General features: G+C 32.6%; 1 protein-coding gene across 1 annotated transcript in view; it reads right to left on the reverse strand.

The window, feature by feature from the left end:
• The window catches only part of LOC142318840 (LIM domain only protein 3-like), a 112,376-nt gene extending 99,835 nt beyond the window's left edge, over positions 1-12,541 (reverse strand). Inside the window, exon 1 of the mRNA XM_075355388.1 lies at positions 11,956-12,541. Coding sequence (XP_075211503.1) covers positions 11,956-12,013 — 58 coding nt within the window. The 5' untranslated portion in view covers positions 12,014-12,541. The remainder of the gene's footprint in view (positions 1-11,955) is intronic.
• Between the last annotated feature and the right edge of the window lie 15,131 nt (positions 12,542-27,672).

Genomic DNA, 27,672 nt, shown 5'->3' on the forward strand with positions numbered 1-27,672 from the left:
TTAATTAAAATCTGTTTATTAATTCCTGTAAATAATATCTTTTTATATTTACTTTTTCTATTTTAGTGGCTTATAAATAAAAATGTAGGGTAGAGGAAGAATCAAATTTTCTTTATTTATCCAGTTTGAAATTTTTATGATACATCTTTCCCATCAGTTTTACTTTCTTGGCATCATAGTTTTACAGTAATGCTGCAAGAAGAATGTATGATAATCAGTCAAAAAATGGGATAAGGGTTTTTTTGCTTTTCTCGATGTTTCATGACCCAGGAACTCTAAAAAACACAAAAAAAACAAAAAATGGGGATAAGTGGAACGTACGTATATACGTGCGTTGGCGTGTTTGAAACTTAATAACGTTTGATTGGATAAACTCATTTTGATGGAATTTTGTACATAGACTCGTGTATATGGAAAAATTTATTGGTAAAATTTTGGGTTCAATATCTCCAAGGGAGGGGATAAATAGTTTTTTGGGGTCAATTTTCTCAAAATTTTGCAAACAACCCCAATTTATATCTAGCTTAGAACACGTGGCTTGCTTATCATGAAGAAATTTTGCTCCAAAATTCCTCCTTCTCCAGAAATCGAGAAACGCAATTTTTTTATTTATCGCATAATTTTTAACAAATCTTTTTTTGTCTTTCTATGCAAGTGGCCCCAAAAAAATACTTTGGGGGCAATATTGAGTGGTGGGGAACCCGATCAAATTTTCAAAATATCGATTTTTTGAATTTGTAATACCTTTTTCATTATCATTGTTTTTTCACTATATATGAATAAATAACCAATGCTAGGAAAGTATAACAATCTTGCTATCAACATTTTACGATATTTTTGCAAATTTTTTTTAATATAGTCATACATCTAGCTGGTGGGGGAGATTTATATAAAATTCATCGATCCACATTCTGGTAAGTTCTGATATTATATTTAGCATATGATTACATAAATATTGGCAGTAAACACTTATAATAACTCATTTATTTCTTAATTACAGCTAATGTTGTCTTACAAAAGAGGCCAAAAATAACTGCCAGTTAAAGTTAATTCTGATAGCTCCATAAAGAAAAATATTTTTATTTATTTTCATTATAACCTAGTCTCCAAGCATTTCAAATCAATTGCTGATTGATGATACACTAATCACTGATCTGTTATACCGTTAAGAGTTGAAAATATTCTTATCTCAATATGATTTCTAAGTAAAGGTAAAAATACGTACTAGATTAAAAAACCAAAATGTATTTATACTTCCGCTAAATCTGATTAATACAAATTATTCAAATAGATACATAGTTCAATTATAATTACAGAACTGTTAGGTAATTACCGATTACAATTCGTGATAGTAAGATTATTCTATTATTCTACTGCTAATCGAATGTACACCGTACAAACATCTGTTAATCATTCTAATCTGTGTTAAATCATCTTTTTGATATCAATTTCATTATTTTATACAATAAAACAATTCATTAACAAAATCATTTACCCTCATTTGAAAACAATTATTTTTTAAAATAAAATGTGTCCATATAAATAAAAAAAACAATAATTACATAATTATTTTAATAGTTGGACATGAATTTGATTGAAATTTAAACAAAAATATCTTCTAAAAATTAAAAAAAATAGTTCGTTCTGAAAGATCAGCCAAGTAGAAGAATCTTTCGTACTGTAAAAGGATGGCTGAAACTTCAGGCTTCATTTCATTTTTCGGCAATATGTCCTTTTAAAATTAAAGTTGATCACGTAAAAATAAACTGAGATAAATTTTCCAGAATAATTTTGTTTCAATGTTTAATGTTGATGGTTTAATGTTTACAGTGATAGGAAAATCCGTGTTTATTTTAAACAAACCACTTTCACTTCTATAAACACTGGGCTTAACCTGCTGTAGTAATCAAAAACTACTTTGCATAAAAGTAGTATAAATATTTTTAAGCTGATTTCATCGCCGTTTCATAAGACGCTCTTAATTTTATTTTTCTGTCCCGAGTTTTATTAATAAAATCGTTGTAGAAACGTCTCTTAATTCATTTTGTTAGCATGATTATTCTAATCTTTCTCCATCATTAAAATTCTTTCATTCAAATTAAACATACTATTAGTATTTCTTATTTCAAATCTTATTTTGTGTATTTAAGTGATATCCAACAATATGCTATAAAAAGCCAATTTCTGATAACTGGATATGTTTTAGCTCGTAATATGTTCAAACCGTACAGAAATGCGGTAACATATGCTGTGTTAGGATTTTAATATTACACGTTTATCTACTTATTTCTAGAAAACTGTTAAAAAATTATAATTTATATTTCTTAGTTAACTGTTAAGAAAATATAATGTATAACTTTTCCTTTCCCGTTTAGCGGTATAGCAGAACAATAGCTTTAGAAGGGAATGTATTGTAATCGGTCCAATTTGGGCATATGCGGTTTTCACTGGATCTTTACGTTTTGACACCCAAGGAACCCAAAAAACACAAAAACCGTCTGAAAATGTTCGCATGAACGTGTGTGTTCGGTGTTTCACACCTTATATCTCCAGAACTACTCGACCGATTTTGACCAAACTTGGTCAGATTACTTCTATATATGGGGGGGGGGGGGCATTGATGCCATTATCAACTTAAAACGTCAAGGGGGTGAGACTTTAGAGCAAGGTTATCCTCAATGTCTTACCTAACTAAGGTCTTATTTTTCTTGGGCACATTTTTTAATAAAAAATAAAAATTATTCCAAAAAAGATTTTGCAAACTCACACCCCCACGCGAAAAAATGTTCTAAATAAACTAATGGGTAAGTGGGTGTAGTGCGTCATTAGTAACCTCTCTCACCACAAGGAGCGCTAGTGTATCACTGACGTACAGCTTTTGTAGTCGTCGTCTTCTTCTTTTTTCCTTTTTCTGTTTAGCTTCCAAAACCACCGTAAGGTATTACTTCAGACGATGAATGAGGATGATATGTATGAATGTAAATGAAATATAATCGTCTATAGTCTCAGGTCGACCATTCCTGAGATGTGTGATTAATTGAAACCCTACACCAAAGAACACCGGTATTTACGATCTAGTATTCAAATTCGTGTGAAAGTAAATACCTTTACTAGGATTTGAACCTAGTAAAAATATTTGAAGTGTAAAAAAGTATTTAAAGTGGCCGGTAGTACAGCCACACCTGCGCGAATGAAATACGGTATGTGCACGCGCTTTAGTTAGAATCTAGAATTTAGTTAGAATTTTAGATTAAATAAACAAAAAATATTATATTTAAATAAAATGATAAATATTTTTAATTAAGTTGTATGTGTAATTCATGCTTGAATTACACAGAAAAAAGCCCTGTCAACTTTTTCAGAACTGTGGTGCCAGTTTTTTTTCGAAAACAAATTTTCTCATTAAATTTTGTTTTCTTTAAATATGGTTTAAAAGGAGATTTTTTTCTAACATGACGGCTTAATTATTTACCAGTTAATTTTCAACCTATCTTTTTAGCAGTATAATTTTGCTTTTAAACGATTAATTTTAAAGTAAAACCACGCTAAATGAAAATTTAAGCAACTTCTCTGCCAAGAGAAACTTGTCAAAAAGTTGAATATTCATTGAAAGATATGTAAACAACCCATCTCAACTTCATCGAGTTCAAAGTTTTACCAATGTCTTCAATTCATTTAGAAGTAAAAATAATAATAAAAGTAAAGTAAAATAATATTCATTTAAAAGTAATAATGTTTAAATGAAGGACAATGTAAATTTCAATAAAAATGGTTCTAAGTATTTTTATCATAAGATTTATGATTTAAATGTTTTAAATCGATAAGAATCGAAAATTATTTCAGCCGCTATAATTGGTACAGTAATATGAGATTATCTGTTTATAGATCTACTATAAATCTAAATTATAATTTATTGTTTATTTTTGTTTCCTCTATCGTCCAAAGCCTAAAACATTAAAAATTTTCTATCCAAGTAATTATCAAAAAGACTATATCTGTAAGCTCAGCCAATAAGTTCACTGAGGCCCTGATCAAACACAGCTGTAGATTCTGTCTGAGACATCGTAAGATGTTAATAATATTACAAGATACTTTCTGATAAATAATTTTGTATAAATAAACGGGTAATGAGTACCCGTTGAGTGGGTAGATTTAAACGTTTAATGTGCAACATGCAAAAGATCGGTGGCCACGAACTCCGCAGTAATTAAGAGGTAAAGGTGTCACTAGCACCACGCTAATTGGGTATAAAGATGCGGCGAACTCCGCACTAATTAGGCGTAAAAGTGCCAAGAACTCCTACTGGACCCCGATCAGGGCAGTTTATAACATATGGATTTCGCACCGTTTTCCTGAGTTGTTCTTTAATCACTATTATGAAGCTTTACGTTACTTAGTAATGTAGTAAGGTTTAATTACAGTAACACGAAAATACAGATTAAAAAATCAGTAAATAATATAAATTCATTTAATTTTACATTATATGAAGAAGACAGATGACTCATTAAACATACAAATTTTTTATTTATAAATTTTAGTCTTTTAAAACTTTTGAACGTTTCAAAATTAAAATAATTCATATACATTTAGCATTATGGATGGTTTATTAAACTATTCCAAACGTTTAGTGTATTTTCGTTGTCTAATTATTTCATTATACTAACGTTTTTTAAAGTGATTTCAGCATTTGATTACAAGATTATTAATTACAGATTCATTTTGACTTTTTACTTAAATAAAGGTGTCTGCTTGAAATTCTAGAATAATTTTTTCAAAATTATTTATGTATAGGTTTTTAAAATTTTGTACTGAGTGGTGAGCGAAACGATTCACAACAGTTCTTTTTCTTCCTAACAGCAAGACTAGCCTGTTACAAAAAAATCATATACTTCAGAAAGATCCAAAAATGATACACCAAGTATATAATTTAACTATTTTCCTATTCACTTTCTGCATTTTTCTAGTCTGTAAGTAGATCTATCTCCTGCTCTTTCCTAAATCTACTATGGGCAAGATGAAAACGACAAACGATTAACACGTCATCTCAGAGCAAACTAATAGTAATCAGTTGATTATATTCTTTTAAAAATCAAATAAAAATTATGTAGGATTTAAGTTGATATTTAAATTTAAACACGCTTTTTTAATTGAAATATACTTTTAATAAGTTTTTAGAATCTATTTTAAGAGCACATAATAACTATTTATTATTATATCCAAAATGAAAAGCTGCATAAGGGTTTTAAATAATAATCAAATGTACTATCTAAATCAATTTTATCTGAATTAAATAAAACCTGAAATATACTTTCGTAAGAAATAACTACCATATTTTTACCAGAGATAATAAAAGACAAGAAATTTTTCCTCCGTAATGGTTTTAAATTCTGAATTTAGCAAAATCCAAATTTTTTCATTGGATATTTTCTTGGCAAAGATAGCTGAATCTTCCTCCTTTCATGATATCTATTGTTATATAGGTAGTTAGATCCCTCGTGGTTAATGTATAGACGGTTACGATGTTTCCCTCTAAAAGTGAGCAGATAATTGTTTATGGTTTCCCCATTAATTCTTTCGTTTTCTCATCTCAATGTTGCTAACTGTAAAAGAGAAACCGGTTTTTTTTTATTATCTAATGTTTGTTATAAGAAATATGAGAATACTTGGATTTTAATATGAATAGTATTTCTCCTGTACATATAAATAAATAAATGAATAAAAAAACTCGCACGCTACTAATTAAAAAACTGGCTTCATTGCACTAATTTAGTGAGTAGCAGCAAAGAGATTAAAAATATTATTGAAATAATAAATATTTACTGACAAGAAAAGAGGATGATTTCTATAGTTTAAAAATAATATTTTTCAATGATAGATGTTTAGATCGTATGAAATTCGTATTTTCATTCTCTTCAGGGATAAAAAAACAATCGATAAAAAGGATTAAATGAGTGCGATGTTTATATACGTCCAAAAAAATTCCTGTAACTAAAATAGAAATTTGAAAATAATCTCTCAATTTTATTTTTAATTTCGGTAAATTGGTGCAGTACAGTATTCCTATTCTACAGTAAGTGTGATCGAGGTTGGTTTAGAATTGTAAAGTTTGGATCGTAGAATACACAAAAAAAATATAATATACTTTCAAGCAGGCAGTACGCTAAGATATTGTAATTTTATTCTTATTTTAATTTGCCATATATAACTCAAAAACAGAAATTTACGATATATAAAACAATGCTCTAGTTTTTACTAAAAACCTCTAAAAATGAACGAAAGTAAGGGTAGATTATAAAGTTCAACAAAAGCTTCCAAAATAAAAAAATAAAAAACTTTAAATTATTTATTCGTAATATTTAATAATTTATCAAACAAAACCCAGACAGTAAATAAAAGTAAACTCTTTAGTCTGTAGGTGCATAACTGAAATGATTGTCGGCAAAATAAAGAGATATGTCACGTTTTATAATTACATATGTACACAGAAGAACAAATTAATTTCAAGAATACTAGGAAAAGTGAAGGAAGTAAAGTGGTATCCAACAACTTTCTTCACTCATCCAATCATATCAACATATCAACTTACTTATATTTATTCGAATTCAAACATAAAAGTGATAATATCATTCTGTATCAGAAAAAAAGCCGTTTAATATTCTAATTACTCTTAGACACGATTTTTCCTAATTTTATACAAAATTATAAGTCCTACATGAGATTATAAGTTCTTGATGTATATTGCTCGCGTTGCCAAATAGAAATAAAATAGTATCTAAAATAAATTTATAATATAAAAGAAAATATCACATTTTAATAAAAAAATGGATGAATCTTAAATCAAAATGGCACACTTTCTGCAAAAGTGTGCTATTTTGAAACTAAAAGCATCTATTTTGAAGAAATTAAAGCATTATAATATAATTTATAAAAACTGTGTATATTTGATTTAAAGGAAATTTAAATCATACGTGTATTTTTAATGGTTCATTAATAAATAACATTTCATTAAAATTATATTCATATAGTGTCACACGCATATTACATGACAAAAAGGGAAAAAACCTGTTCTGCACCACTCTGTATCTATATCATTAAGCAATTTCTGTATTCTCGGAATATAAACTTCATTATCTGGGCTTATTTGGTAGTAAAGTTACATTGACATATGAAACTCTCATATAACAAAAAAAAAGATAATAAAAAAAAAATAATAATAAAAAAACCAGCATTAAATATAATATCGTTCATCGTACTCCTTCTTTTAAATATCTTACTGTTTCTAGTTTTACTCATCGATTATTTTATTTGAAACTGATATCTGTACGCTATAAGTATATGATAAACCGGCTGAAAATATCACTCCACAGTTAATGGCAACAAAACGTTGTATTTAAAATCTGTTTTTATAGTTACTTAGTAATCCATTTCTACAAAATTAAATTTAAAAATTTAAATAAGTAATTTTAGTAAAAAATTAGTTTTAAGTTTATTAAAATAATTAATTTTTTAAACTTAAGCTAATGTTAACTGAACTAACGTTTTTCCTACCATACCACACATTAGATTCCTTATTAGTGATATTTTCAAGAATTACTCTTAACTAGAATTCCAGATTTCAAGATAATTTCCAATAAAAAGCAGTGGGGTAATTTTTTACAAGGAGTGAACTCAGGCCTATAGCAAAAAAGGATACGACTGGTTGGTGTTAATATCCTTTTCTGTTCAACATAAAATGGATATAAAAATCATTCATACGACATAGATCGGTTTTATGTGATTTAGAACAAAATTGAAATTACATACAAATTAATTTAATTAATGTTCTTCGTAAAGTTGTGAATAAAGAAAGAGTTAAAGTAAACTTTAGAAAAAGCTCTCAAAAAATAAATCTAAAAGATCAACTGTACACTAATTCTATCAAGAGCTATATATATTTTTGGTCGATAAATCTAAAATAAGATTTTAAATCTCACCTGTCAGACGATATTGCTGATAGCATAGAATTTACTAGTGATCATAACTTCATCACAAGTGAAAATAAACAATACTTCAACTAGATGTTGAAGTATTACGATATTTAGATAATAAAATTAAAAGTAAGCAAAATATTTCTTTGTTAATATAAATACGACAATTTTCTTTTATTCCAAAAAAATCCATCTCTATCAGATCAGACAACAAATATTTTCATAGCAGAATGTTTTACTTTACCAGAATGTTCTTAAACAATAAATAATACTAATGAAAAAAAAAAATCAATATTTTCTGGTTCTTCTTTTAACGTATAAAAATAATATTTACTTAAATTAATTTCCATTAATAATGTCTTCTAAAATAAAAGTAATCTTTTTTTATATTACCTTTTTTTCTTTATTGGAAAATTCATTTATTTGTTATTTTTTATATTTTCATATGAGATTTAATCTCTTCAATCTTTTTTTTTGTTGAAATAACATCGGTCTGTGTAGAACCATGATAAATAGTTCCAGTTATTAACCACTTCCATTTTTTTATTTTAATTTTATAATTAATTTTGTACACTACTTTGATCAAGGTTCTGCCATGGTTTTCCTTAATTCGTAATTATTGGTTTTCTATCCGTGGAATATCATACCACCCCATTACTGACATGATATGTATATCGTATAATCATATATCGTTCTGAAAAAAGTGTTTAGTTATTGGCATAAGCTAGGGAAGTTCTCATACGAAAAGTAATCTACCAATATCAAATGTAGATGTAGAAGTATTAATTAATAGATCCATTATCACGGCTTTTTAAATGTATGTACTGTTATATTCATTACTGAACAGTATGCTGTAAAACTGTTAATTTAATCTTATTTAATTAAAGTGATCAACGGGAACCTTTGTATTAAATAAATGAGGCGTTGGTCGTTTAAGTTTTATCGTCTTACTTCATAATGCAACCTGAAACGCTCTAGGTACTGCCAAATCATCTGATCATAAGGGTACTGTTAACGTTCTTACCAGGACCTTAGTGATCTCAAAAGAAAAATTGGGGTTTTTTTCTGTTATGCGCCCCGCAATCTATTTTTTTTTAATCTATTGTTGATGAATTGTTGCGATTTTTTTCACATTTTCGTATTAAATAAATGAGGCGTTGGTCGTTTAAGTTTTATCGTCTTACTTCATAATGCAACCTGAAACGCTCTAGGTACTGCCAAATCATCTGATCATAAGGGTACTGTTAACGTTCTTACCAGGACCTTAGTGATCTCAAAAGAAAAATTGGGGTTTTTTCTGTTATGCGCCCCGCAATCTATTTTTTTTTAATCTATTGTTGATGAATTGTTGCGATTTTTTTCACATTTTCGCGGAATGTGGAACCTACAACCATCCAATCACGAGACTAGTACTTTTCCACTCGGACACTGCGAGTTTATAGTAAAGTAGGACAACCTTTAGCTCATGTAATCGCGTCAACCATAATGCCTTTCAACAACAGTTTTACAGGCACTGTTACAAAGCGAGTAACGAAATATTAACTTAACTTCACAAAGAAACATAAGTTAGTAGAATATTGACAAAATGCAAACTTTCACTTACCATTCTATAATTAAATTATCCAAAAGCAGATTTTCTGTACGGAGAAAAGTGACCTATAAAGTACTTTTCAAAACTATGGTACACATTGAATGTATTCTATATACAAATAACTAAAATTAGCCAAAAAAACTTCGAATAATAAAATATCACACAGAACATACTATTAACTTCGCGTACAAATAGACAATACCAGATCGCTGTCTTTGCCTACCGGGTTGGACTAGTGGTGAACTCGTCATCGCAAATGAGCTGATTTCGAAGTCGAGAGTTCTAAGTTTCAAATCCTAGTAAAGGCAGTTACTTTTATACGGATTTGAATACTAGATCGTTAATACCGGTGTTCTTTGGTGGTTGGGTTTCAATTAATCACTCATCTCAAGAGTGGTCGACCTGAGACTGCACAAGTACACTTCATTCGTACATATCATCCTTATTCATCCTCTGAAGTAATACCTTACGGTAGTTCCAGAGGCTAAACAGAAAAAAAGAAGAGATCGCTATCTTATCTGTAAGCCGTACAAGTCAACACAGGTAACAGTTTTACAAAATTATTTATCTACGATAAACAACAACAACCTTTAGCTCATGTAATCGCGTCAACCATAATGCCTTTCAACAACAGTTTTACAGGCACTGTTACAAAGCGTTACAAATTATTTATTCATTTAATATGATGATTTAAATGATATTACATCATAATTTTATATAAATCTGGAGAACAAAAAAATAAATAAAAACAGGGTGTGGGACGCATAGCAGAAAAGACCCAAAATTGGTATATGTTGCAAAACATTTCGTATTTAACGGGAGAAAAAACATGTCAATAAAAGTATACAAGCATTTGAAATGAACTACAAGTTGGATCTATAAAAAAAAGTCTGCGTCAGTAGCCCAATTGGTAATGCTGAATTAGTTGATAAACAACAGATACAGAGTTTGACAGAGATTTGATTAATAGAGGTTTTTATTTACTTCTAATTAGATGAGTTTAATTAGTATAAGCATTTCGAAACATGGAAGATCCTCATTCCGATCCGAATGTAAATAATACATGAAATAACTAAATAAGTGATGTACAGGATAGTTCTCTCGTTAAAGATTTAGCTTAAGTATCTAAATTGCTCTTCTTTTTTGTTACGTAGAAATCCATTCTTTTTTATTAGAAGAAATAAATAAGATGGCTCTCGCGTAAGACTCTATAGCTCGTCGTTGGACTTTTACACTTGAAATAATAGTTGTATTTTATCAGTTATACACTTATATTTTTTTTTACTGGTGTTAAACTAGACATTTTATTAATAAAATAATATCAAATCTAAAAAATTAAAACCTTTCTGTATATATTAGCATATCCGCTACAAAATTTTAACTTAGAACGTAATGACCATAAAGCAATTGTTCCCTAATAGATAAGAAATATTTTTTTACAAATAGTATTTTATTTCAAATTTTTATGTTTCCTTTAAGATGTATAGAAAATAAAACTGCGTACATATTCATACAAAACATTAAGTTATTAAATAAAATGTAACTAGTAGAAAATTACTCACTTAGTTTCTATATAATAATATAACACACATATAATAATATAGAATAATTTACACAGTATTGTTATAACATAATATATTTTTACGTTTGACTTTTCAACAATATTTTTAATAAGAATGATATATTAAAATAACCTTTAGGTTAAAAGAAATGTTCATAAAATAACCGAGGCAGAAATTTAATTTAAATACATATGAGGGTAAATTCAGAAAACACTCTCTCGCGCGCGCGCAAACACATACACACACACACACAACACAAGCGCGCGAGCGAGTAAATAGTTTACTTATATTGAACGCACCACAAGCTCATAAATATAAATAGGAAAAACGTTTTAACAAGATTAATTAGATACATTTTTAAATTAATAAAACAATGGTTTCATTACTACAGTAACAGCAACAGCAACTAATTACGAATAGTGCCTTAATTGCGCTTGATAATTTATCGTGACAATAACTTTAATTCCAATTCTAATTACAGTTACAATAATAATTTACAGTTAGTTTACTTCCTGATATACGAACGGATTAATTTTATAAATAATAAATGAAAAGATGTTAACATTAATTTTTACCGAATGAGTTTTGATTATTATTTCTGAAAATTAAATTATTAGATGACATATAAATGTTGTTAATACTAAATTACATTTCGTATTTTAAAATTAATTAATTGAGAAACAGAAGTAGCAGTTTATAGACTAAATTAAAGTTGTACAGGATTGTAACTTAAGTAGAAAAATGTGTAGAATAAATTCTTCAAGAGCTGTTTGAAAGTTACAGCGTAGTTCATTAATTAAATAATTCTTTGTTAATTAATTTTTTAATTACTCACCTACATGCTGTTGAGGTATGTTGTTAGTAATTAATCGTGTTTCACCGGGAGTTATCATAATGGTCTATAATATATATTGTATGTATACTTATATAATACGTATATGGAAGATTGTTTTGCGTATACAAGACAAGTCGGTTATTTGCCACTACTACTCGAGTGTAATCTGCTGGCAAGCGAGACAACGGAACGAGCTTGAGCACTAACACAGATTGAAATTTATAATTAAATTCCCCATTAGAAAGATAAGAGGAAATTATAGCGTTTAAATGTGAGAGTACAAGGTGAAATAAAGCACTATTTAACTTAATTAACTACGGTTAAAACGATTGTAATGATGTTTTAAGTAATAACGCGCCAAATAGAATATACCGGTTACTCGATGATTCGTTTTTATCTGCGTTAAAAGTACAGTTTTATACGGAGCACATCCTTCTACGCCGCACCAGTCACTGAGTATGAGTGTGTGTGAACACCCCTCGCTGAGCGACCCCATGCGCTTGCGCGGTAGCCACGTGATTGGATCGTAGAGAGTAGGGATAATGACATTATAAAGGCATTGAGAAGATCCCCTTTAATGCGAAAGGAATTAATGAGATCTATCGGTTTTAAAGTTTGCGTGGCGTAGCGGTGTGGCGGTGGCATAGACGTCATAATGGTACGTTGGTTCGCTAGCTATGACTCAGGTCAGACGATACCAAACATACCCCCACCAACCCAACCCCTAAATCGCACACTCAAAATCTCGTACACGTATACACGCACACAAACGCGTAGTAAATGACATCCACTCTGCTCTTCTTTTCACAATACAGGATCAGTGTTTACAATGGAAATGGATTTGATAGCAATATAAACCACTTATTTATACATACAATTCTATTCTTAACATTTAAAAATATATACACGCATATTTTAATTTTTTCCCCTTTTTTTAATAAATAAAACCTGAATGATCAGATTAAATTTGGAGAAAAAGAGTGAGCATTACCAATAAAATAATACTCACAAAGAAAAATAACTTGTATAAATAAGTATGTAAATCAGGAATCAATAATTTAGGAAAAATTAAAGAGAAAATAAATATTTATCTTAAAAAAAGTACTCTAATAACATTCATTTTTATTACAGAAAAGGAAAGGAAGTTACACACACACACACACACACACACACACACACACACACAAACAACAAACACACACATTTTGTTGCTGTTTTATACATATATATATATATATATATATATATATATATATAAAACAGCCGTACACATGACACCTGGTTTTAAATTTATTCATAAAATTTCTCTAAATATATTAACCCAACGTTTAATATAAAATTTGAGCAAATGAAAAACCAAAATTGCTGGAAACAATTAGATAGAAGTAAATGAGGATTTCAATATGAATAGATATATTAAATATTTAAATTTTATAACTAGATATTAAAATGTGTTATTTTGATGTAATGTAAAATAAATTTCAATTAAATCACTGAAAATTCTTTAAAAAACAAATTTCAGTTGTTTCTGAGAAAAAAAATAGAAGGTAAGGACACAAGTTTATAAACAAATAAAACGAATCAGATGTACACTATGAGTATAGAAAACAAGGTTTGAGAAGATTGCCGACTGATTTTAAGAAATGCAATAAGTTTTGAATTTTTTTGTATACGGTATCAATATCAGAGTATTTTTCAATTTAGAAAATATTATTTTATTCTTAAAGAATACAATTTTTACACTCTATTTGTTTTCTGGAAAGATCAATGAATGTGATAAATGTTCCTTTTTTGTCAAATACAGCATGTATCTCATAATTTTACTACTTAAAGCTGATGATGTTTAAAACTACTTAAATTGACCGATTAATGGGTTCTCTTCAAATAAATAACACTAGTCAACACAAAATTTGAATTTAACATGTTACCCAACTTTTCTCGCTGTAATTTGTGTGTTGATTTCACATATTCTATTGAAATTGTGTTACCAAGTAAAAGTTTTATGTAACTCGTAAATTTGTAAACGTTTTTTACTCATTTTGATCAACTACTGGTTATAATTAAAAATAGATTTTGTATTTTTACTTTTAAATAGTGTGCATACGTGCTTAATAAAGAAAAAATAAATAAATGTATACACTGCAGCATGAGAATTACTTACAAACATGTCTGTATGGTGACATCATACAGACATCTGTTGTTGCCTACTACAGAGCTTAAACTCTTATTCAGTCTAGCTTCACTTGTACTTACTGTGTGTTGTGTTTCACAGAGTTATTAATGCTTTGTTACATTTTCATCAATTCTTTATAATACCAAAGTAATTTTTCTCGTTTTTATTCGCTACAACATGGCTTCTGTAAAAGTTTGTGGATGGTCAATCATCCAGTCAGTTTTTGTTATGTCTGTGGTAAATTTACGACTAAATCTGAAAGAGTGACTATTTCTGAATTGATGAAAACAGCTATTTTGATTGTGCTCTCAGGTAACAAGATAAATTCTGTGCGAATGGTTGAAAGGGAAACAACGAGCTATGCCATTTTCTGTACCGATAGTTTGGCGAGAACATAAGAAACGCTTCACCGACTGTTACTTTTGTATGACAGATATATTTGGATTTTCATTGAAAAATAGAAAATTCAAAAATATGGAGATGTATCCTTAGGTCTAAAGCCGGTACCACACGAAGAGACGTTATTTGTATCTGTACCACCGTCTAATCCGATTTTTCTAGAAGAACAATCTAGAAATGAAGAAGGTGATCTAGAGGATGTCGAAGAATTTCTTTCTGTATCTGATGAAAAATTTCCTCATTTAATTTAACAACATGAACTTAATGATTTAGTTCGAGATTTAAAGTTATCAAAGCAGCAAGCTGAACGAACTTCTGGGATCTAGACTGCAAAAGTAGAATCTTTTACCGGAAAAAGCCAAAGTTACTAAGTTTAGAATACGAAATAAAACTCTTTCAATTTATTTTACTATGAAAAATTCATTGTGCGTTTGTACTGATGTCGATGGCCTGATGAAAGAGCTTGGAATTTAGCATATTTCTGAAGATTGGCGTCTATTTATTGACTTCTAAAATTATCATGAACGCAGTTTTTTTTGCATAATAGTAACAAATAACCATCCATATCATTAGCTTATGCAGTCGACATGAATGAAAACGTATGAAACTATGTCATCAATATTAGAAGCAATAAAAATACAAAGAGCATATGTGGCAAGTTTGTAGTAATCTGAAAGTTGTTGCGTTACTTCTTGGTTTACAAGGTGGGTTTACGAAATATTGTTGTTTTCTTTGTCTTTGGGATAGTCATGATAGAAAAAAAAGATTTCAAACTAAAGAACTGGCCATTGAGGCAGACTTTGTGGTTGGTGACAAAAAAATAAAGCATTTGTCATTAATTGAGAGTGGTAAAATCATACTGTTGTCACTTCACACAAAACTCGGACTGATGAAAAATTTTGTAAAGGCACTAGACTCATATGGACCAGGATTTAATCATTTTAAAATAATTTTCCTAAATTGAGTGATGGTAAGCTCGAAGAGGATATATTTATCGGTCCGAAATCAAGAAACTGCTTAAGGACTCAACTTTTGACAATATATATATATTCGAATGAACTTACAAACATCGCAATTTTTACAGTAATGTAATAATATTATGCGAACAATACTATTAACGATATTATGTCTATTGCATCTTTTTATCACAAACACAGGTCACAGGGGGTGAGCCATTCCAGTACTTTGGGGATAAGATAAACCTTTGACGATAAACTTGGCGAATGCGTCTCAGGTGGTTTTTAAAAACAGAAAAAAAGATGAGATACGTTTTTTCGGTTAATAAGCTGTTAGAAAACTACAAATGTTAAGGATATAGGATGTCATTAAAAATTTATTTTCTACACTCCCACGTAGACTTTTTCCCAAACATTTGGGCTCTTTCAGTGATGAGCAAGGAGAGCAATTCCAACAGAATATTCTGACCATGGAGAATCGGTACCAAGGAAGGTGGGATCCTGGAATGATGGATGATTATTGTTGGATTTTGTTTAGAGAAACTTCAAACATCGTACAAGTGAAAAAGTTTGTCGACATACGTATTTTAAAAACTAAAGTTAAGACAATTCCAATGATTTAAACTTTTAAAAACTGTTATTTTAAAGCCATTTCCAATGATATAGACTTTTAGAAACTATTATTTTAAACTTATATTGATGTATTTCAATTTATCTGTGTTTGAATAAAGATTTAGTTGATTTAAACAAATTTTAAGAGAATACACATAAATAATAATTTTTTAAAATATTGATTTTTCAGTGATTATTATTTTTTTTGTAAATAAATCGTATTTGTATAAAATACCTAACGTATTATACAAATTCTGACAACAGTGGGGAATTAAGCATCCCAAAATTAGTTAAAATCACCACGTACGATTTCAGATACACGAAAAAACCTTTTTTTTTTTTGTTGGCGTGTAATTAATTTATATTTATTAAAAGAATTCATTTTAGGATTTTTCCATAGGTAAATTATATCCTAAGTTTTTTTGATGTTATGCTTTTTTTTTAAATAGTTTATCTAATTTTTGGCAGGAATAAATGATCTAATAAGATGTGATTAATAGAAAAGTGTTTTTTTTTTCTGTATTCGGTTATCGATTTTACTTGTAAAATTCTGATCATCTAATTCAATTAGCAGAAACATATTTTTCAGATATGCTAGGTAATCAATTCAGCAAATTATCAAAATCAGTTTTTTGTTTTGTGTTTTAATTCTTCAAGGTTGCACGATATCAGTTTACCTCTTAGCCTTTAGGATTTACCATTAGGGCTTTTCAAAAAAAAAAAAAGAATAAATATTGGCCCAAACTAAACCAATTTCATTAACTATTTTAAAATATACAAAGAAAAATAATTGTATTTGAATACGAAAACAATAATTTTTATAATAACTTATATTAAAATACTTAAATGACTTTACATATCAGAGTATTATGGAAACAACTCTTTGGTCACAAAAATTGCTGAAGTTATCCCAGTCAGATTTTTTCCCTTGACCCGAGTAAACAAATTTAATCGTTTAAATGTTTCCGTATAAAAACTAAAGAAACACTAAAGATACCCTCTTTTGACTATCTTTTTTAATTTACTAGAATTCATGTGTGTGAAATTCCTAAATATTTCTGTAAATACCCTCTACAAACTATCTTATAATAACTAATCTTTTCTCATTGTTCTCTAGCCATATTTATTACCATTGTAAACTGTCCAAACTAATTTTTTTAGTTATAAGCCATTTTTCAAGCGATAGCCGTTTCAAAGTGATATGAATAAATTTTAATAATAAGGAAAAACCAAACTAGTATGTTTGTTCATAAATATAAGCTGAATAAGAAAGTGTGCATAATAATTAAAAATAACCATTATCAAGAAGAGGATTAAGTGATATTTGAAAAAGTTCTTTTAAAATAATTACTCTTACAGAAAGGAAAACGTGCTATAATGATCACGTGAAAATAGTGATTAGGATATTACTTTGAAATGATTTTCATAAGACATTTTGCCTGCTACTTTTTTTCTTACAAAAGTTACTGTACGTCGTCTGAATTGGTGAAAAATATTTTAATCACAGTTTTATTAACAAATATTAATTCATCTGCGACATAATAGCTGGCGTTTTTAATTACAAATTTTCTTATTCAGTCAAAATAAACCAACGTAACAGTTTCCTTTATTAATTATTAACGAAAATTATTCCTAAATGATATACTTAAATTAAACTGACTAGTTGGTGTTTTGGTCTTGTGACGGTTGGTCGCGTTTTCCTCAACACACTTCCAGTGTTTCGTGTTTACGTATTTTCGCTTTTATTACTGTTCCTGTTTGTTCGTTAGTGTTGTTTTTTGTTTTGTTCTGTTATTTTATGCTTGTAAGTTTAAATTAATTTTATTTCCTGGTTAGCCATTTTTAGAGGCTAACCAAGAAATAGTTTTAGAGTCATAGCAACGGTAGGCTATGGCAATTTCCTTTATTTTACTGCCACTTAATTCCTCAAGGAATATTTATTTTTTGAGCGCAAAATAGCGTTTCGGTGCTGTTCGGCATGATTTTGGGGCTGAAAATACGTTTGGACGTAGAAAGATTCGTGTGTTTATATTTGAAGTTAGGACATTTTTGTTAAGGTTATTTCGATTTTTTCACTTCGTTAGTTTACATTTTGTATAAGAAGGTTTTTCACTTTCGAACCTTTCTTCAAGTTTTTGTTTTTAATATCGCAATCTATTTCGGATCAGGTCAAAAAGTCTGGTGACTCCTCCAGGGCACCAGAACGAGGAAGTCTCTGTGGCGTGAAGCCAAAGCCTCAAACCTCAGGACGGTGCGTGATGCACAAGATGAGACATGTGAGGAAGCCTATCAGCAGATTGACTTAGTTAACCTACAGCCCAAGGAACCGGAGTCACGCGCGCGTTCCCACACAGTGGGAACGGAGGCGATGGAGTTCAACGAACCCTCCAGTAAGAGAATCAACCCGCCCTCCCCGGAGCTGAAATCCGAGTACTTGTTTGGACGGAAGGTATCTGCAGCTGACAGAGGCTCGCCACCACCAGTAAGTCCCCTGGTCAAGAAGCGTAGGGGACTAGGTAGCTCTGGTAACACAGACCGGATGACGGTGAACGGAGGTAGCGACAGACTGCTGGAGGTAGTAGACGACCTTTTGTGCTCTGCGTTAAAGACATGTTAAAAGCCAACATGGTTCGTGGGCTTGTGGCTGTGCTCAAGGACAGAGCAAGAGAATTGGTCGCAGCCGCCCAGGGGAATACTGCAAAGATGATGGTAGCGTAGACGAAGAAACACAGACCACAGATGCAAGTCATGTCATGGTGGAGAGAATACTGATATCGGGTGACCTGGATGACTTACAGAGAGTCAACATGAAATGGAATAGAGACAATTTCCAAAAAGTGGAGCTCAGGGAAGGTTTACCGAAACCTGGTGAGGATGGCTGTATGGCCCTCATCGGATCTAGGAAGAATTGGAAGAAAGAATCCATTGCGGATGCAACCCGTAGGCTGGCTCTGGCATTGGGGGAAGATTGGCAACAGGTGGCCACGTTACAAGCGGTACGATACTTGGGATACCAGAAACATTGAGATATACTATGCGGAAGATGAGGACATGGACCAATGAACAGTGTTCGCCATTGTGATGGAGGAGGAAGATCTGGAGATGGTGAGGAATCTGGTACAAGCCCTCGCAAAAGTCACAGGGACAGAGGGAAGCAAACTCCTACTGACAGCTTCCAACGATGAACTAGGAAGCAAGATCAGTAAAATTTTGAAGTACTGGGCCAGGATACAGGAATCACCCCCGAAGAGCGATGGCTCCTGTACCTGGTTGGAGTTCAACAAAGAAAGCTGGAAAGGCCACGGGAGCCGGCCTTCAAGACGGTGCTGATACGGAGGGAGGAGCTCAGCTATGCTGAGCTACTCAAGAAATTATAAAGCGGGATAGGTGAGGTCCTGGCTGAGGACGTTGTGTCAGTTCGGAAGGGTAGAGCCGATACCATGGAGATCAAAGAATCCTCAAAGAAGAAAGAGGACATGGTACGACTGTTCAGTTCCACTGTTGACAATGCAGAGGTCACTGAGAAGGGGAGGGACTCTCGCATTGTGGCATACCATGTTAAAGGATTAGATCTAGATGCCACCTCTTCCGAGGTGGCATCCAGAGAGAGGTGGGGCGCAAGGTTGCAGTTCGTGTCTCGTCCCTCAGGTCGGCCTACGGGGCATCAAGAAAGCTATAGTGCGGCTGTACCAAAGAGACACCAATCCGCTAGTCACCAAAGACAGCATCAAAGTAGGTTGGCACTCGTGTAAGATTGAGCTGCGGCAAGAGGTGGTGAAGTGCTTCCGATGCTGGAGTTTCGATCATAGAGCGGCAGTCTGCAGGGTTGACAGATCGACCCTGTGCTACAATTGCGGGGGGCAAGGCCACAATGTGGCAGATTGTGTGGAACCTACGGAATGCCTTGATTGTGGACAGGGAGGACACCGGACCAGAGACCGGGCTTGCACTCACCGCTTTTCATGAAGTGCATCCCAATGAATGCCAACCGGTGTGTGGCGGCCCATGATCTGCTATGGGCCGCTGCGGTGGATTGAAGGGTGGTCTTTGTGCTTCTAACCGTGCCCAACAACAGATTAGTCGACTCAGGAGGCTGGAAGGTGGACGAAGACGGAAATGCGGTAGTAGCGGCGGTCTCCAACCAATACGCTGTGCTGGACGTTGTCAAAGAAAGAGGTTTTGTAGCGATGGGTCTGACATCATACATCCTGGTCGGCTGCTATGTCTCCCCCAATAAGGGAATGGAATATTCTAAGGACGTGTTAGCCATACTAGAGGACTTGGTGAGGCGGGCTTATCGGCCAGTGATCATCACTGCCAATAAGCCGACCTCAACGCATTACATGGAACTGGCCAAGAGAAGGTCAACGAGGAGAGAGTATGTCCTAAAAGAAATGCTGTGCACTTTGGAAATGATGGTGCTAAATACCCCGTGAGTGCGGACCTACGTCAGTCGTGGAACAGGCTTTGTCACTAATATTACGGCGATATCAGATCGACTGTTCACAGATGTCGTGGGATGGGAAGTGATCGATGCGGAGTTCGCGTCGGACCATCGAGCTATCCGATTTGGAATTCAGAGTGGTGAAGGACCTTAAGAGCCTGCAAGAAATGGTTAGCGCCCATCGGTAAGGCATGTTGTCATGTTCTCTGCCGTAGTGGCCACGAAAAGAGAGTGGCCACGAGTACAGGAGTGGAGCCCTGACGAGTTTTCCAGGGTTCTAGAAGAAAAATGCGACCGTCTGACACCACATTCATCGCCGAGGAGGAACGTTCACTGGTAGTCCGGAAAGATTGCAGCTCTACGGGCCGCGGCTCAAGGGGCGCGAAGAAGTCTACAGAGAAAGTGGAGGAGGGTTCAGTTTGGGTGAACTACAATGAGCTATAGTACCGACAAAAGCCCTTGACCAGATGGTGTGATACGGTTTGCTACTGAAAACAATAACCAGAGAACACCCATGGTCTTAGACGCCATCAATAAAGCCCTGATTGTAGGCAGCTTTCCGCAAAACTGGAAGCGTGGGAAACTGCTGCTCATACCAAGCAAGCTATTAACGGAACGATCACGACATATAGACTGATATGCTTTCTCCCTACAATAAGAGAACTGTACGAGAGAATTCTAACGGGAAGGATAACAGGTGCCCTTTCGCCGGCTCAATACGATTTCGTCCGGGGAAGGTCAACGATTGGTGCATTAAGGCGCGTGATAACTTGGGTTAGATCATACGCTGCGGGCACCTTGAGGACGAGAAAGATCCCACTACTGGTCCTACAGAATGTTCGCAATGTATTTAATAGTGTGCCTTGGAGGAAGATCCTCGGAGAAATGGAGAGAAGGAATATTAGCACCTATCTGAGACTGGCTATCACCCACTTCCTACAAGATCGCCATCTGTTAATCACTACCGAGGAGGAGGAAATCCGGTTTCGGATGCACGGAGGTGTACCATAAGGGTCAATGTTGGGACCCCTGTTGTGGAATCTGGCTTTTGACGGAGTTCTACGGCTGGGGTTTCGAGGAGGTGTACCCGTGATAGCGTATGCAGACCACCTGGCGCTGCTGGTGGGCGGGCGCACTGAGAGGGAGGTCGTAAAGCTGGCGACCTCAGAAATAGGCCAGGTCAATGAAGACCTCAGATCGTGGGGAATGGAGTTAGCGGTCCAAAAGACGCAGATACTGGCTGTGGGTCGGTGCCGAACTCGCGAAATTGAATTCATGGTAGGCGAATTCAGAATACAGGAGTCACCGCAAGCTAAGTACTTGGGGCTGTGATTGGATAGGTCTGGCCGGTACGGCAGTACGGCAAACATATAGCTGAGGTCGCTGCAAAGGCGAAGACATTATCAACCTTGAAAAACTGATGGCTACCAAGAAGAGACCGAGAATGGCGAAACGAAGGTTGTTAATGGCGGCGGCGACCTTCGTGATATTCTACGCAATACCGGTGTGGTGCGAGGCTCTAGACGTCAAAAGGAATGAAGGAAGGCTGGCCTTGCTTCAGAGAAGGAGAGCAATCAAAATCATCGCAGCATACCGAACGTTGTCAGGGGCGCCTGCGGGAGTGCTGGCAAGTGTTCCGCCAGTTCGACTGAGGGCTCTAAAGTTGAAGCGAGTCAATGAGGGAATGCCGCTGCTTGATTCTGCGACCCTCCTACTTAAGAAGTGGCAAGAGAGATGGGATATCGCAAAAACGGGAGCTTGGACCAGTCGGATGATTACAAGGCTGAAGGAATGGCTGGGGAGGAAGTATTGGTGACGTTAATTACTACAATTGCCAGCTCCTTTCTGGTCACGTAGGATTCGGATCCTACCTCTACAGTTTTCGGAGAAGGGAATTTCCTAATTGTATATAATGTGGACTAGTGGATACCATGGAGCACACATTTTATGAGTGCTCCAGATGGGACGAGATCAAGGCACGAGCGGGCCTAGGACGGAATCACGTAGGGGGACACAGTAGCCTACATGCTACGAGGTGCCGAGCAATGGAAGACTGTTGCGCGAATGGTTACTGTGATCCTGCTAATGAAGGAGTCAGAATACAGCGTGTGGGGTTCAGGCTGACTGTTGTGTAGTCTTGTGGCGAGGGGATCTATTTCTTTCATGAGGGGTCTACTAAAATAATGAATCCTGGGACGAAGCATGGCGACGTCTAGGGGTAAGGAGGTAGCATGTCTAGGGTGTTCTGGTCCATCCATATGCTAGACTGGGGGGTTGGAGCTACCCGATTATGGTATGGGGGACCCTCAAGGTGTGAGAGGTCTGGTCGCGTGGGGTAAATACCAGATGTGCGAAACGCACACCTGGTGCTTCTAAGTTTAGGGACGGGAGGGGTAGCTCTTCGACTGAGGGATATGTTGGTTATCCAGAAGAGGAAGTCGGCGTGTCCTGATGTCACTAGGGAGACCCCGGTGGGATGCCTTTACAGGGGGCTAGACAGAGAGGGCAGGCTGCTGCCACGACACCCTGAGGTGACAGAGTAATGCTTACTTGCCGGACTGGTTGCCTTAAGGATGTTTAAATCAGAAACAAAAATAAAATAAATGATATACTTATTAATTAAAAAAATCCCTTTCGGCACGCCGAAAGGCGGAGGTAGATTTCACCGGTGCTAAGTAGGGGATAAAAAAGATTTCCACCTTAACGTTAAGAAAAACTTAAAATTTACTCAATACGACAATGGTTGGATGTGAAAAAAGTTTCACATGTTAAGCATACGACAAGCCCCATCTTCTTACAATTCCAACAACATTTTGGTCATCCATAGTTGGTTGGTCATATCAAAAATTGCTTCAGACAAATGTTTTAGGTAATTTTTACAGAACTAACGACCACTTTAAAGCGATTCGATATTGTGTCTCTAGGGAGGTATGATTTTTTTGTCTTCGAAACCCAGTTTTTTGTACTCCCTGGGCCAATGGTTGGTGATATTAAAAAACTTTACTTTAGGCCCTTATCCAAAGAATAGTAAAAACTTTAAACGAATACGATATTTTGTTTAATAAGAAAGTTAAAGCGATATTTTGTTTTTCGACCCCTCCCCCATTTCAACCCCCATGATCCGATTTTGCCCATTAACAAACTAGACCACTATTTTAGGTTGTTGTATCAATTTTAAAGTGATTATTACAAAATTACGGTAGTTATGGTGTTCACAAGAAAGTGAAATATATATATATATATATTATATATATATATATATATAAACTTTTGAACTGACGGTGGTTTTGGAGTCTGGAGGATGTGAAACGAGAATATATGTAGAAATTTTTCGGAAGTCAAATCATGCTACCCATTACAATAGGTAGCTTTCTTATGAAATCTACCTGAAATGATCGATAAATAGAATATTATTGATCGAAAAACGCCCAAAATTGATGAGGACCAATGAACAAAGTTTAGCTATTAGACAGTAAAAAGGGAATATATTTGAAATGTTTTTCCCATTTCACAAAGGAGTAAAATCGACTAATATCAAACGATAGCAAAAAAAGGATAATTTTCTTTACTTTCTTGAAATTGATTTTCTTTAATGGAATAAAATTCATATACATCAACGAAAAAATGATGAGGGTGAGAAAACAATATTAGTTACGATTTTTTCCCTTTGTAATGAAACGAGTAAAAACATGTCGGAAAATATATAGCGTGAATAGTGCAAATTAATTTCAAAAAAAAATCCTAAATGAAGGAATGTCTAAGGTATAATATACCTATTAAGAACTTAAAATATTTATTAATTGAATAAGAAGATAATGAAAAATAATGATAAAGGTCCTGGGTAAACAGTATTTTTCATAAGCTGATGATTTTATAACTGGAAGAGAAACATTGTGGACAATAAAGCGTACAAAGTATGGTAAAAGCCGATGACCAAACCTACAATTAATAAGGGAATGAGTAATGATTACAATAATCGAGCCCTCTTAAAAAAAACCTATTACGCCTTAAATAAAAAAATAAAATAGCATAAATTAAATTAATTATAAAAGTATAAATCAAATAAAATAAAAGCGTTCGTGACTCGATCTTAATTAAATATTCTAATAACATTTATATGTTGAGAAACCAAAAGCATCCGAAGATATTTTTTTCTGAATTAACGGATTTATAAAAACCTTTTAATTTAAAAATCCTAGTTTTTATTTTCCAAAATCTACTTGCAATGTGGTGATTCGTATCACGAATAGGAAAGGTAGCTTTAAAGGTATTAAATATTTAAACTCTACTAAACCCAAAAACGTTTTTCTCTTAAAGTGATTAGAATTTCAATTAGTTCGGTAATGAAAAATAAAACAGTTATAACATCGGCTATGGCCAAATGTTAGCGTAACTTTGATGATTATGAGCCATTTTGTTTTAATAGAATAATATAAATGAGCAAGTAAAACATTTTTGATATTTTTTTTTGAAAAAAAAAAAAATATATATATATACATATATATAAAGCTTTCTACTGTTCCAAAAATAATTAAAGTCGACTTGGTAGAAGACTAAAATATTAAAATATTCATAGAACGATGACATATAAATTACATTACAGTAGATCGTCTTCTGATCTCTTCGTTGTTTAATAATAAATTCCTAGCTAATAAGTGCCAACAACAATATGCTTTAAATAATGCTGTTTAATATCGGAAAGGCACTTTTTTATGGTTTTTATTTATGTTAACTCTGTCTAGATTAGGGGAGATTATTGAAAAGAGTGAGTAAGAGAAAAAATGTGTTATGCAATTACTAAAATTCATAACTTAACTGGATAATGGAGTTATGTACAGTCAATGGACTTAGTAACCCAATGAATTTAAAACGCTTCGTGTTAAATTCAGAAAAAAAGGCTTCGTTTAGAAAAAAAAAATCATTTGTTCACTATTTATATATTTTATTTGGAACGAAGTTAAAACGAACCAAAAAACCCCCGATTGGATGAAAATGCCACGAACTGGACCACGTGATGCTACTTTAAAGGGAAATGCAACAGCGTGGCTGTCGTACTGTCTAGTGGAATATATTTGTTCGAGTTGTATGTGGCAGCTATACTAACAACGCAAATTAATTTTGATATCTTACGAACCACTTTATTGAAAATATCAAATTTTATACCATTTTTATTCTACAAATAAACTATAACATCTGTTAAAGAAATTACTGAACGTTAAATTGGCCTTCCGTGAAAAACTGAATATTTTTACACGTAATTTGCCGTATTCCTGAAGGTTACTTTTTTCAAATAAATGGTAACCCATAAGAGTAACAAAGAAAATAACAATATATAATTTGATATGAAATTCAATTTTTTCTAACAGTTCCTAAATGTCTTCAAAGACATTTTTCTTTCATTATAATTACCGTCTGTTTGAAAAACAATTATAAAGAACTAGTAATACCTAAATATATAAATCTAAAATCCTAGAAAAAAAGGTAGTTTTGCTGGCTTTAAATGTAACAAGAAGTAATGATGCAACCTCCTAGCAACTGCAGAAGAATGGTCTGCCACACTAAGGCGCAATCTGTTTGTGTTCTATTTTAGAGTCTATTATAGTAACACTAATAATGTTATAGTAACTAATTCTTTAGGATTGGCTACTAAATGTTGCGACGACATTGCTCATACATAGCTACTACTGTGCTAATTCTAGTCTCTAATTAAGCAGCTTTAGGAAAATTACATCATATGACCAAATGTTTGTCACTAAATTTTTTACAGTGGGTGATTACTATTAATATTATTCACTTAAAGTTGACGTTACGTTTTGTTTTTAATTTATTAAACTTAGAGATAAATTTGGAAACAAGAAAGCACTAAAAATATTTAAAAAAAAAAAAAAAAACACTGTTAATTATATTTTAAATTACATGCCAATTTAGATTGTTTAACAATCATTATTAGCAGCACATAAGGAAGAAAAAAATAATTAAGTGATAATAACCGTATAAAAGGATAGTGATGAAAAATAAAAAAAAATTAATAAAGACTCTTAGGAACCCTAAAAAATGAAAATGTCTACCTGGGCATAAAAATAAAAACAAGGATATTTGCTAAAGCGATGGTTCTGTAAGTAGTATTATTATTCAGACAATCCCAATTGAAAGCACAAACTCAGATTTAAAAATTTGATGTGGACACCATATGACTTTCTTGTACGCCTATTAAATTACATATACATTTCTTTCAATTACAATTACATTTCTTTCTGGACTTCATTTAAACTTATTTTATTTGAAAGTGAAATACAATCCTTTAATTCTTTAATAAAGTGGACAATTACATAATTGCATAGTGCTAGACACCATATTTCATCACATTTTTTCGTGGTGTCCGTATCAGCATTTTATATTAGTTTATATACAAATTTTGTTTCACGTCGCTCAAGTAGTCGTGTAAGTAAGAACGTGTCGGATCCGTAACCATTCACACATCAGTTCGAATCCGACTTCATATAGATATATATTTTTTAAACTTTTTCTAATTTAAATATACTATTTTATTAATAATTATTAACTTCTATAAAAAGGTTTGGATTAAAATGAAACGTGCATAACATTTTATTTCACTAATAACCTCTGATTTTTTTTTGATATTTTTTTTCAATCTGAGGTTATTAAAATGTGATGTGGACACCACATGACTTCTTTGTAACCCTATTAAATTACATATACGCATTTTTAAAAGTATATTAAAATTTTATTACACTAATAACTTCTGATTTTTTTCATATTTTTTTTTTTTTATTATTGTTATTACTGCATTATTTATTCTAAAGATTTTTTTACAATCAGAGGTCAATAACTATTAATAAATCAACTTATTTAAATTAAAAAAAAATTAAAAAGGAGATGAAGTCTGATTCGAACCGATGTGCCTTCCCTTGTAAAATTCAAATACTTCATAAATTAAAATTTTATTTGGCTATAACTCTGGAACTAATGAAAATAAGTACCATTCATGATATATCGTTGAAAAGCTCTCAATGAGAGCTTATTACTGCAGTTAAAAAAAGTAAAAAATCCAATTTTTGTTTTGATTTTGGACTTTTTGGGTTCAGTCGATTTAAATCAAAAGGGGTGGTGCA

This window comes from Lycorma delicatula, chromosome 2, assembly GCF_047948215.1.
Source record: "Lycorma delicatula isolate Av1 chromosome 2, ASM4794821v1, whole genome shotgun sequence".
Lineage (NCBI taxonomy): Eukaryota > Metazoa > Arthropoda > Insecta > Hemiptera > Fulgoridae > Lycorma > Lycorma delicatula.